Source organism: Lutjanus erythropterus, chromosome 10 (genome assembly GCF_056507025.1).
Source record: "Lutjanus erythropterus isolate fLutEry1 chromosome 10, fLutEry1.hap2, whole genome shotgun sequence".
NCBI lineage: Eukaryota > Metazoa > Chordata > Actinopteri > Lutjaniformes > Lutjanidae > Lutjanus > Lutjanus erythropterus.
In genome coordinates, this window is record NC_139326.1 from 10,381,735 (window position 1) to 10,394,410 (window position 12,676).

Genomic DNA, 12,676 nt, shown 5'->3' on the forward strand with positions numbered 1-12,676 from the left:
TGTCCACAGCAGGTCATTGCTCCTGCTGCTTCTCCAAACTGGGGGTTTATCTAGCTGACCACCATCTACTGTAGATAATACATTAACTATCAACAAGTACCACATACTCTACAACCCTGCTTTAAATAATCCAAACTATCCTTTTCATGTTTTTTACAATATTTACCTAAAAAAGAGCCTTCCAAGATAATGTGGATTTGTTAGTTAAATAGTAATAATAATAAAATAGTAGAAATACAAAGTATGGTATGAATATATTAGATATCACAAAATAATATGCATTGAAACTAAAAAATTACAATAAAAAAGCTACCTATACAAAAATGGTATACAGATAGTATAATGCTCCTTACACACAAAAAAACAAAACAGTTGTGCAGATAAAAAATACAGACAACTTTTTCATTCTTAGATGTCTTCCAATAATTGGGTAAAATGTAATGTGTAAAAATAGTTTGTAATGTAGTCCTGGTGGTAAAACAACTTGGTCTCAGCTTGTCAAGCTCAGCCAGTACCGGTTCTAGTGTAGGTTCTGCTCTATTAAGGACCTGAGATTAAAAAAACAGCGTCAAAAGCACACAAAATCACTTATAGTCAGATCCTGTTTGTTTTTTTTCATAACAGAAACACCTGCTGAATGTGCAGTACATAAAATAAGTTGAAGGCTTTAACACACATATTCTCCTTGCTGATGGCTATATCAGGTATTTGACAGAAGAATAACTTAATTTTACAAGCAATTCTAACATTATTTGTAAGACCCAGATTTTTTTATATTGGAGAAAACACCACAAGCTGAGCCATGACCATGACCTCTGACCTCTGTGTGGAGGAGGGAAGAGAACAGAAGGGTTTCCCCTGCGGAGATCAATGAAGGATCATATCATTACAACAAGGCTTTAGTCAGGTTTATTAACTGTCAGATTCAAGCTCTGTATCTGATACACAAAGGAAATGTGTTGTATCTGATACATCTGACCAATAAAACAAATCTTTTCAGACGAATATCAATCATAATTTTAGTTTTCAGTAGGCTTGTATTTTTCTTTATATAATTATTTCATTATCTGACAGTTATTGCCTGGCATAAGTGTTCTAAATTACACTGAACTGTAAGTAACAACACATGCATTTGACAGTTCATTGTATTTCCAACCATTTAACAGGCACTAACATTTTTGAACAATAATCATCAGATTATTGTATGGAGCTTTTAACCACATCTCATGGCCGTCAGCAGATGTAGTTTGCTCATTTGTCATGAAAAAAGCAAAGCACAGGGGCCGTGACTTAAGATTATTTTGTCAAACTCAAGGTGGACAATGAACTTTAATGCTCCTTTGGATATAATCTCTAACTAATAAATGCAAAATTGAAAATAAAATGACTGTGCCTTCAACTAAAATGAATGTTTTTCTAAGAACTCAAATCCTCTCTGTGTCTCTCAGACTGCACTGTAGCGGCAGTAAAAACCCCTCAGCCTCCATTAAACTTCAGTTTGTAGAGCAGCAGGCGGTCTGACCCCCTCAGGATTTTATACATTCTACTGTAAACACTGACGTTAAAGCTCAACTTTAATGCTTTCTGGGTTTTTTTTTTTTTTTGGTTTCTGTCCCCAGAACGGAAATTAAATTTTCACGCTTGCTCCTGTACAGTAAACACACCACGTACAGGACTCAGAGTTTGTGTATTTTAAAAAGTCCATGTGAGGTAATTTTGTCGTCTCAGTGTGTGTGTAGGGGCGGTGTTTCCTGCCAAAACTCTTGATTTTTTTCCTCATTTTTTGGGTGGTATGATGTGTTGTGTTGTGAGCGCTGTGTGCTGTAGCGAGGCGATGCAGCTGACCGATCCATCCATCATCCGCTCGTAGTCTCTCTGCTGCTCGCTCCTCAAACTCGGTTTTTGTTTGGAAACCATCCATCATATTCCTGAGCATGACACACCGGCCAAAAGACATCCCAACCACAGCTCTGTGTGTGTGTGTGTGTGTGTGTGTGTGTGTGTGTGTTTGTGTTTCCTGGTATGTAGTACTTGTGCTACGCATTAAAACAACTCAGTAGCCAAAAAACAAAAACAGACAAAATTGTTCTTGGGATATTTTCACACGACTGAATTCATCAGGGTGAAGTTTCAAAGTGCTTTGTATCTTAAGACCAGTGGATGTAACATCCTGGCTGGTTTCTGCACAGATCTCTACACTTTAGTGCTGTGCCAATGCCAGAGAAAGGCCTAGCTGAACCCGTTGGGAGAAACACTCTGGCTTGTCTGTATTTCTTTAAACTGATCACAATCTTCTTAGACAAGACTAAAAGACGAAATGCAAAAGAATCAAACAGGCCTGCCTTACTGCACGATCCAAATCTTTGTCAAAACTTGCCATTGTATAGGTTGGAGGGTAGATTGCATGTAGATATGTGAAAAGCAAGGAAAATTGTGACTGAAATATTCGGCCAATAGCGGCCTTAAACCACAGGTCTGTTTCCTGTGAAACAGGCTATGGTTGGACCGGAGTCTTGCACTGGCAGTTTTGCAAACCAACACCCGTACGCCAGGGGCGTCACTAGACCTAATACTGTACTGGGGCACACCTGGGGCACAAAGAATTAATGAGAGCGCACAAAGTGCGCGAGAAAAAAATACATATTCAGCACTTATTTATCATAAAAAAACATAAATAGTTCTTTAAACTATTCAATCATATCAGACTATGTTGTTGTCTAGATCTTTGATTAACCACCTGAAATGTACTGCAGTAATGCATTTGGCCTACTTGTGCACTTCACTCTAGACTTCTAAACCATTACTGATAAAAGCAAAAAGGAAGAGCAATGAATCTTTTTGAAATATTTATTTCAGTGAACATCTGCAAATTGAACATTTACAAAAGTAAAAAAATAAAATAAAATAAAGCACCCCTACATCTCTGGGTTCTTTTATTTCCATAGTAGAAGAATAAATGAACAACTGTTGTGTGTCTCTTCAGGGAATCATTTTTTGGGAAGTAAACTGTAACGTCTTGTTTTCATTTTTGCAAAGTGGTCAATCACTTGGCTGTGGCTTAACTTGTAAAGTTCCTCACTCTCCACTGACATGATGGCAAGATGGTGAAGCCTATCCTGCCCCATTGTGCTTCTCAGCCAAGTGTGGAGCCGTCTCAGCACACTGAACGTCCGTTCACAAGTGCAGCTGGACACTGGGATGGTCAGAGAGATCTGAATGACCTGTGTCAAGGTTGGGAACATGACTTGATCCAGCAAGCTGAAAACACATTGCATGTCTGTGATTGGAAGGCTCTCCCGCTTTCTGGCCAGATAGTTTTTGGCCACTAACACCTCTTCAGGTTTTAGATCAACATTGTAATGATCTGCCAGACCTCTGAGGTCATCCTCACAGAGGAAGTTGTCAGATCCTGGATTACAGGCCTGAACACCTTTTAGAACTTGGCTGTTGAGAGATGAAAAACGCTGATCCATCTCAGCAACCATCCTGTCAAGGCAAGGTAGATACAAGTTTGCTTTCAATTTCTCTGCATCACCTAGGTCACTCACTGCCCCACAACTAGAGTCCACTACATAGTCCTCCATGCGTTTCTGCTTCTGCCTTTGTCTGGTAACAGCACATGACTCTGGGATCTGGTTGGCTGCACAGTAGGTCTTTGCTCTGTCACAAAGCTCAGCAGCCTTCTCATCTGTGCGCATATCTTTTAGAGTGGCACACACAGCGCATTTGTACTCCTCAGCTTTGGCCAGGTCTACTGTTTGACTTTGCAGATATTTGTGTAGGTTTTCAGTCACAGACAAAAAAGTCTTGAACATCATCAACAGATACACTGTGGAGAACCTAGCCAGTTTGACATGGAGCCCCACTGCCATAGGGCTGTTTATACTGGATAGGCACTGAAGCACTGCAGGGAGATTGTCTAACATGGCATTCACGGAACGCAACTGGCACGACCAGCGCGTCTTAGAGAGTTGCACAAGTTCAGATGGCTGTAAGCCTAGCTGCTTTTGAGTCTCCTTGAATTTGTGATGGTTAACAACAGAGACAGAGAAGCATGTGTACACACTCTGTAACAGGTCAAATAAATCCTTGGCCTCAGGTATGGCTTGGCAGGTGAAACACAGGACTAGATTAAGTTGATGTGCATAGCAGTGTACATAAATGGCCATGGGATGATTCTCTCTGAACTTAGCTTGGACCCCTCCAACTTTCCCACTCATGACCGATGCACCATCGTAAGCCTGCGCGACCACCTTCAGATGATCTATGCCATTTAATCTTAGCTGTTCTTCAATTGCAGCAGTTACAGACTCTGCATCAAATCCTTTCAGTTCCGTCATAGCCAGCAAATGCTCCTTCACACTCCCTTTAGTTACATAACGGACACACACAGCTAGCTGCTCGGTGTTGCCATCTCTAGCCTCATCTGCCATGACTGAAAACATTCCTGCATCTTTTATTTCACGAACAATAGTTGCGACTATCTCTTGAGCGCAGCACTGAATGACTTCATTTTGGGATGAAGGTGATAGATATGTACAGTGTGATGGAGCTGAATAGGACTGCAGAAAAGGATCAAACTCTTTCAGGAGATTAATACACTCAAGAAAGTTTCCTTGGTTGTCGCTGGAGATGCCCTCATCATGGCCACGGAATGGGATGTTTTGTTTACCCAAAAACTTTGTAACAGCCACCACCCGGCTGAGGTACTCACGTCTCTCTTTGATTTCTTTCTCATTTGCTGAGTCTAACTGTTCAACAACACTACCGTGAGCTGCACTGGATTTATAGCCATGCCAGGAGAGCATGCTTGCCTTATGGGCAGGTGATTTCTCATGCTCTCTACAAAGATCCAGAGCTTTTTTCCAGTTCTGTAGGCCAGTGTTTGCAAAGGTGTCATGCTTCAAATGTTTGCCAAAAATCCTACAAGAAAAACAAAAGGCTGCATCTTTAGATTTGGAGTATTCCAACCACGTAAAGCTTTCAAACCACTTAGCGTTAAAGGATCGCTTCTTTACACCAAAGTTTGACTGGGGATATTGTGACAAGTTTACTTGGTTTGGACCAGAATCCTTTTCCCCTAGATCACTTATATGTCCCTCAACATTGTGGACACTGCTTTTCGGCCTTGCCCCCAGTCTGATGTTTTCTGCCACTGTGGCAACTGCTTTCTCAGTCTCATCTCTGGGGTGTGGTCTCTCCTGGCTGTCTGTCTCTTGCTGCCCTTCCTCCTCTCTCTCTTTTTCCCCTGATTCAGCCAGCTCAATTTCTCCTACACTCTGCTTCTCCTGCCTGGTGCAACATACAAAAAATTGAATATGATTAACTGTCGCCTCAGATAACTTTTACAACTAACATTTATCAAATCTGCAAGTGGGGTAGTTTAAACTAACTAACTACATTGTCAACCAGGTCTCACCTCTCAGTGTCTATTCTCTGTGTCATCTCTCCCTGAGGCCCATCAACTTTCATCTCTCCGCCTCTGCACTCCGCTCCACTTAGTCTGAAGCAACATGAAAATATTACTGTCTATTGCTGTACAAATATGTACATAGCTCAAAGTCTCCTATCTGCATTTTTTATGGTCTTCAGTTTTCACATGGGATTATAAGAATAGCGAAAGCTGCTCTGTTTACAAAGTTATCCCACCCTTCCTTGTGACAAAAAAGTCACCTGACCAAAAAGCATTCTGTAAGAAACTGACAGTTTTTTTGTTTTCCAAAAAATTGTTTTTTGTTTTTTCCTCATATGGGAGGTTTTGTATTTCTGCCATCGATATTCAAAATCAAATGACTCAGAGGCAAAAAAAGAAAAAAAACATGATTGGGACATCATTCATTGATAGTCAACTCACCTCCGCTCTTGCTCATCAACTTTCATCTCTCCCTCACCTCTTCCAGCACTCTGTTGTTCCACTTTGTCTGGACAGACATGGAAATATATATATAAAAAATCTAATTGGGGCAACAAAACCTGATATTTTTAGCCATGTTTCTGGTGACAAATACAGAAATTTTACTATTTTTTCTGGCAACAAAACCAGGTGCTTTAGCTGTAGCCATTTTTCTGGTGACAAAACAAGATTATTTTAGCCAAAGGCAAACCGATTAACAAGACAAGTCTACTGTGCTATTTTTCTGTGAAATAAACTTGAATGGTTTAAAAATTTGGCTCACGACTTGATGATAGGGAAAAATGTTTTTCTTCCTGAAGATAGACCATTTGAGAACCACTGCACCGTCCACAGGCTACATCTGTCAACTAACACAAGCTAACACACAAGTCCTGAGCAGAACCAGCAGACCAGAACCAACATTATGTTTCATGCTCATGAAACTCACTGGAAATTCCCCCCACAGCTCACAGCAAATTAATATGGTCGTCTTGATACCTGGAATAACGTTAGCTAGCTTAGCATTAACTTAAGACAGACTCATGTTGCCTAGCTAGCTAGGACTTCACTTACCGCTCTCATTCCTCGCTGCTGTATCCCTGCTGCGGGCGAAAAACTTTCTGATATCCATCTAGGAGTTACAGTTCGAGTCAAATAAAAATCAAAATAATATATTTAACAAGTTGTTGTCGGCTAACGTTAACTACCTACCTCACGCAGATTCTCATCGCCTGTCTCTCTCTCTCTCTCTCTCTCTCTCTCTCTCTCTCTCTCTCTCTCTCGCGACTTCAAGTTGACACGGAAGTATTATCAGCCGAAGTCGCGACACGTGAATAAATTACCATATTAATTAGCCATGTGCGCATTGTTTATGTGGAGTGAATACAGTAGCAATGAATTACCATACTAAGTAGTATGTGCGCTGTAGTCTATGCTATGTAGACTTAAAACTCTGAAGTGATTTTTTTTTTTATTGGTGAAATTTTTACTGGGGCACTGCAGATCAATACTGGGGCACGTGCCCCAGTGAAATCTGTCTGGCGACGCGGCTGCCGTACGCGCCTGCAAAGCTGAATACTGGAACCAACTCATTACCTGCAGTCAAGTTAAGTCCCAATCTGTGATTAAACACACATACACAATCACTCACTTATGTTCTTATTAAAGTATCTGTCAACTGGTGCAGCACCTGTGCTCCTGCAGCCGTTGATGTTTTTCCTCAGAAACAACGTGCCTGTAGCTTACGACTTTTAAAAGCTAATACTTTTGGCACTTTTTACAAGCAGCAAAGCTGCTGACAAAGTTATTCTCACTGTCCCTGATTGCACCAAATTTCTCCCAAACATCTTATCCACATCTCGGTATTTCTCCACCGGCTCGTTTTGCCTTCATGTCATACTAGCAGTTAGCCTACAGAGCGTTCGGATCAGTGATGTCCCATTATTTGGGCAGATGCAGGGTCAAAGGTTGTCTCATAGGCTTTCACAATAAAACAAAAATCCTGGCATCCTATTTTCTAATCTGCTTCCCAAAACTGTTACAAATCATTGTTGAAAAAATAAATATTTCATGATGTGATAACACCTAACTATTGTTTCATTAGTTTTGAGCACAAAAACTATTTGCTGATGTTTAGGGAAAGTTCATTATGGCTTGGATTGAAAAAAAAAAATAACTTTGATAAGCTTATAGGGGAACATTAAAGTCACACTTAAAAGAAACTAATGTTCAGAAAACAGTAGGCAAGTTGAATGTTTAGTTGAGCTTTTCAATATTTCATATTATTTTACACTCAAAATATAGTCTCTTCAGAGCTACTAAAGTTCTGAATAAATTATCTGCAAATGAGTTGGAAAGTTTTCTACATTCAGATTCAACAGAAACTGAGAAATAAACTCAATTTTAAACTCAAGGACTACAATTTACTCTTAGAGAAATGGAGCAGAAATTCAGACGCTGCAATTAGTTTTTTACCTCCAGACAGGCCAGTCCTCTTTATCTAGGTCTCTCCCTCTGTCTCTGACGCTGGCCTGCTTCCCATACATCTGTGGACTCAAAGCTACAAATGACGTGATTATGATATATCATGTAACAGAGAAAGTCTCTTTGTTTCTGCCGTAAAAGAAAGAAATCAATACTAGGGCGGTGCGGGGCCTTTGGGGGCCGCGGCGTCTCCTCTGGACTGACCAGGTAAGGGTTAGGCCCGGCCGGGGGTTTGGCGGGCTCAGAAATGCTGATTCTACATTTAGCCTGACAGTGATGCATGCCTCGGCCTCGGCGTCCGGTTAGCCCGGTACCTGAGGGTCCGGCCGAGGAAGATCAGCTGCAGACCAGGACGAGGTTAAGGATGGAGGAGGAGCGGAGGGGGAGGCCGCAAACCCAGAATTATTTTTAGAGCCAGCAAAGTCTGGGAGGGAAGAAAGATGGAGGAGATGGAGAGAGTATTTTTTATGAGGGTGGGAGACAAGGGAGTTGAAGAGGGAGAGGAGAAATAGATAATTCTGTTAGAGAAAGAAGATCAAGATTTCTAATGAAAGTCTGTAAGAGTTTTGGTTTTCTTTATTTTGCTGACACCTTTAGTGAGCAACAGCAAATAATTTGCACGCTATCCGAACATTTTAACATATTTAACCATTTGAACAACAGACCTATAGTGATTGACTAAATGAAAGGTTGTTTTTCTTTTTTTCATTTCCATTGAGATGAACATGTTTTGAGTCATCCTTGTATGTGGATCCTTATGTGGAAAATGTCTATATTTGATGATTTTGTTTTTCCTTTTTTGGGAGGAGACGCAGTTTAATACGTTTCTTGAACTCCCGCGGCTGGTTCTGTGTTTGAGCCATTTTAGAGAACTAGAAAACACTTACCGGATTTGTTTTTAAATTTTCACCTCAGCTCTGCTTCCACACACGCGCTTTCACCTCCCTGTTTGTGATGTTGACCCCTGGCCTCTGGCCTCTCAGCGGAGCGTGTCAAGGGTCATCATTAGACTGGTCTGGAGCCTGTGGGAGACGTGCAGCTCACACCGCTCCGACTCCAGATAGGCACATTTGATGGTTGGGTACTACTGAGGGTCAATGTATTGAATTACCATTACTGTCTGCTCTGCAAGTCACCGGCTGTTTTATGGACTTTGAGAGTGTGTTGTTTTAAGACAAGTGATTTTGCTAATCAAGATTATTGGACTTGTAAGGTGTCATTTTCATTTTAAATTTACACCGTGTCCACACAGGAGGTGTGCTGTGAGCAGCAGCAGCAGCTTTGGTCGTCTGTGTGTGTTTACACAGGATGGAGCCCTACTTAGTGTGGTGTCCCGTTGAGGATGTCAACTGGAATTCTGATTTGTGCAGTAAACACCTGAAAACATGAATGTTTAGAGAAACCCGTGGAGTCGTAACAGTTTTGAAAGTCACCAAATAAATAGCCTAGTCATTCACACATTTTGAATAAACTTGTGATTTATGCTGTCTGGACTGAATCTACGTTTTTCTGCTGAGTTTCAACATGTCCTCCAAATTAAATAACAGAATATGTCTTTTGAGACTGCAGTTGAACTAAAGATGGATCGGTTTGTTTTTGATGGATCCGGATTGGTAAAAAAAAAAACTTTCTTTACTGAACTCTGCTGTGATTTCTTCACGTCAGTCTGTTATTGTTGCAGTGCTGCTCGCCTTTATGAACAGATGAGTATATCATTAAATAAAAGTGTGCAAAGTACACAGACTGGCTAAACTCTGTCGCTAACAAACATCTCAACTAAAGACAAAAGATTTACTTTCACAGCTTAAAAATGACTAACATTGCCGGCGGTAGTGGCTCAGGCGAAATGTGCGAACAGGTTCAAGGTAAATTCGGATTTATTAGATTTCTGTCAGAAATACTATGGTTGAGCTCACCAGGTTAATAGCTGAGGTCAAGTAACACGGTGACATCACTAAAAAGCAGTCTGACGGGTGAAGAAACACGAGCAGTGAGACGATCAGACAGGTTATTAAACTAACAGATTAGACTAAGTTATATGGAAGAAAACGATGAGCAGTGAACGTGTGACCCAAACTGCCTTTTTGGGTCCATCCATCACAGTTTATAGCTTGAACTGTACTGACTGTAGTGTGCTCTCTCTCTCTCTCTCTCTCTCTGTTTTCCCATGCAGTGTGGGATTATTACCAACATATCAGCTGTGCTCACTTTCAGTTTGACCTCCAAATAAAGTGGCTCAGATAAGATTTCTCTTTAGTCATGTTGCTGTGTTTCCAGATCTCAGATACTAACTTGGTGAGTCTAATGTTATTATTACTGATAGAAAAAAATGACATCTTCGGTTACAGATCTCCCAGAGCCTCGAACCGGCCGCCATGTCGCACTGCCATGTTTCCGCAATAACCCAGAATGGACAAACCAAACACTGGCTCCAGATACCGTTTGTCATGAGTTTCCCCGCCACTACAGTTTCTCCTCCATGTTTAGAAGGGGAGGGTGAGGCTAGTGGTATTCAGTTGATTACTTTTTTAAATGTAAGAATCTAAAAAATAAAGTTCTTGCAAATAAAAGATCAGTAGATATAGAAGTCGGAGTAACTTGACATCTCAGAATTTTGCAGCGTGCCTCCATACGGGAACGATGTTGACAAATATGCCGACAGGAACGTGTTTACAACAGATAACAACAACAACAAAAGTAGCATTTGTTAAGGAGGGTAAACTGCTGGCAGACTGTGCAGCTGGCCAAAAGTTAAAAATAAGGCTGAGGTCCTAACAGAGAGCGTGTAAATCCTCACACAGGATGGATGTGGCTGTCGTTAATGCTGTTGTTGTTGTTGTGTCCACCATTCCTTATAGAGACAATGGTGTTAATGAGCCTCACATATCAACCACAGCACACTCCATCCTCTGTGTGTGTGTGTGTGTGTGTGTGTGTGTGTGTGTGTGTGTGTGTGTGTGTGTTGTTGGTCATGGGCTGTATATCTCAGTGTGAAGGGTTGGTTTTGCTTGTATTTGTCTTGAGTTGTCTTCTGAAGCAGTTCAAGCTCAGACTGAAAAAACTAATCCACAATCAGAGTGAATGACTGACAGCAGATAGCTAGTTTAGCCTCTTAGCTCTGATAAACCACAACATTCAACTATAATCAATTAAAAAAAAAGTGCATTTTATTGAAATATCATATCATCGGTAACACCAGTGTCAAGTATTTCATGTCAAAATGGCTGCTGTGAAAAAGATCTATTCTTAGAGCTTGGGAGAATAAAACTCTCCTGACTGTTAAATTACAGTGATCACACAGCAGGTCTGAAGGTTTCACCTCTCAGCCGGTCTTGAATCAGGATAAATCTCAGTCCCCAGTGACTTCCTGCTCACCTCTTGTCTCTGATCAGTGGTCCAGCAGGTACGGTGGTGGAGGTGGGTGGGGCTCTGTGGTGCGTTCGCTGTCTGTCAGTGGCGGGATGTGGTAGAAATTCTCTGTTGGAGTCAGGCTCAGGTTTGCCATCTGTCAGCTCTGATGGCCTGGCTATCGATCCAACGGTGGGGTCACACCAGGACCCTGACCCCCCACATCACTGCCAGACACACACACACACACACACACACACACACACACACACACACACACACACACACACACACACACACACACACACACAGCAGGTTTAGGTATGTGACAGTAATGTGACAGTCATTTTCCCTTTGTGATGGCTGTCAGTGTCAGCCTGCTGAGCAGCGACGCAGCCGTCACTCTTAACCTTCTTGTCCTAAACACCAACCCAGATCAAACTCCAACAACCTCCATCACAGGCTGGACCACATTCTGTGTGTGTGTGTGTGTGTGTGTGTGTATGTGTATGTGCGTGCACTTTTCAATCAGACTTTAGGCTGGTAAAAGATAAGATTAGATGGAGCTGTAGTGATACTCTGTGAGGAAAATCAGACATAGTTAACAGCTAATAACATAAAAATACATCAAATGTAATGGAAAAATAAATGGGTGTTTTTTTAACATGATAAATATAGCAGCTACAACACAGGAGAGTACAAAAAGTATTTGAATGAGAAAGATTATAGTTCGATTTTATCGTTTGCCATCAATCTTAATAAATATTGTGTGCCAAAGTTCTCAAAAACACAACTCCTGATCCACTGTCTTATGACTGGCCTTTGTAACACTGTATCTGCTTATAGACAAATCCTGCAGCTGACTTTAACTTTCAAGTAAAAGTGTTGCCTTTTCTGTTTTGTTCCAAACACAGCTAAATAAGAAACTAAAGGTAGAGGGCAGAGTCTCCGCAGACACAGACACCACCACACACCAATTTCTTTGCAGAGGTGAAGTCAGGCGCTGCTGGACCCAACCTGACACGCCAGATGGTTTGTTACACAGAACCACCTGGGAAGTCATCCTTAGAAACTGTTTGGAAAAGTTTTTACCAAAACCAGAAAAGAGAGAAAAGAGCAAAAATTTCCATGGAGAAAAGCCTTCAGCACCGTTCTTTCCTCTTCTTTCAATGAAGAAATACTCTCCAGATCTGATATAACTGATGCTATCACAGTATCTATGCTAACCTCTTCAGGAGCCTCCATTGTTTGTTTGAGACGAGTCGCTTCCATGGATTATTGCTGTTGTCACACTTAAAACCACACACACACAGCTGCCAGTAGCCCCTCCCAGGATGCTGATTGGCTGCACCACTTTTGGTGCAGGCACAAACAGATAACCTGAAGCCCAGCACGATGGATTCTCACGTAATCTCGCGAATCCAGCTGCCTCGCAAGGTAATGCTGGACCTT

At 41.4% G+C, this 12,676-nt stretch overlaps 1 protein-coding gene across 1 annotated transcript; it reads right to left on the bottom strand.

The window, feature by feature from the left end:
- Positions 1-540: 540 nt before the first annotated feature.
- LOC146320044 (zinc finger MYM-type protein 1-like) lies at positions 541-6,524 on the bottom strand. The gene is made up of 6 exons (XM_084729010.1): positions 6,467-6,524; positions 5,855-5,921; positions 5,420-5,503; positions 5,128-5,292; positions 3,080-4,923; positions 541-548 (listed from the first exon to the last, which is right to left on the bottom strand). The coding sequence occupies exons 1-6, from the start codon at positions 6,522-6,524 to the stop codon at positions 541-543; spliced, it is 2,226 nt and encodes a 741-aa protein (XP_084585136.1).
- Between the last annotated feature and the right edge of the window lie 6,152 nt (positions 6,525-12,676).

Excerpts from the sequence above, each read along its gene's own strand:
- LOC146320044 (XM_084729010.1), bottom strand. The coding sequence starts at position 6,524 with ATGGATATCAGAAAGTTTTTCGCCCGCAGCAGGGATACAGCAGCGAGG. Across the intron at positions 5,922-6,466 it reads AGCAGCGAGGAATGAGAGCG|ACAAAGTGGAACAACAGAGT; the intron begins GTAAGTGAAGTC and ends ATGTCTGTCCAG. Across the intron at positions 5,504-5,854 it reads GTTGATGAGCAAGAGCGGAG|ACTAAGTGGAGCGGAGTGCA; the intron begins GTGAGTTGACTA and ends ATGTTGCTTCAG.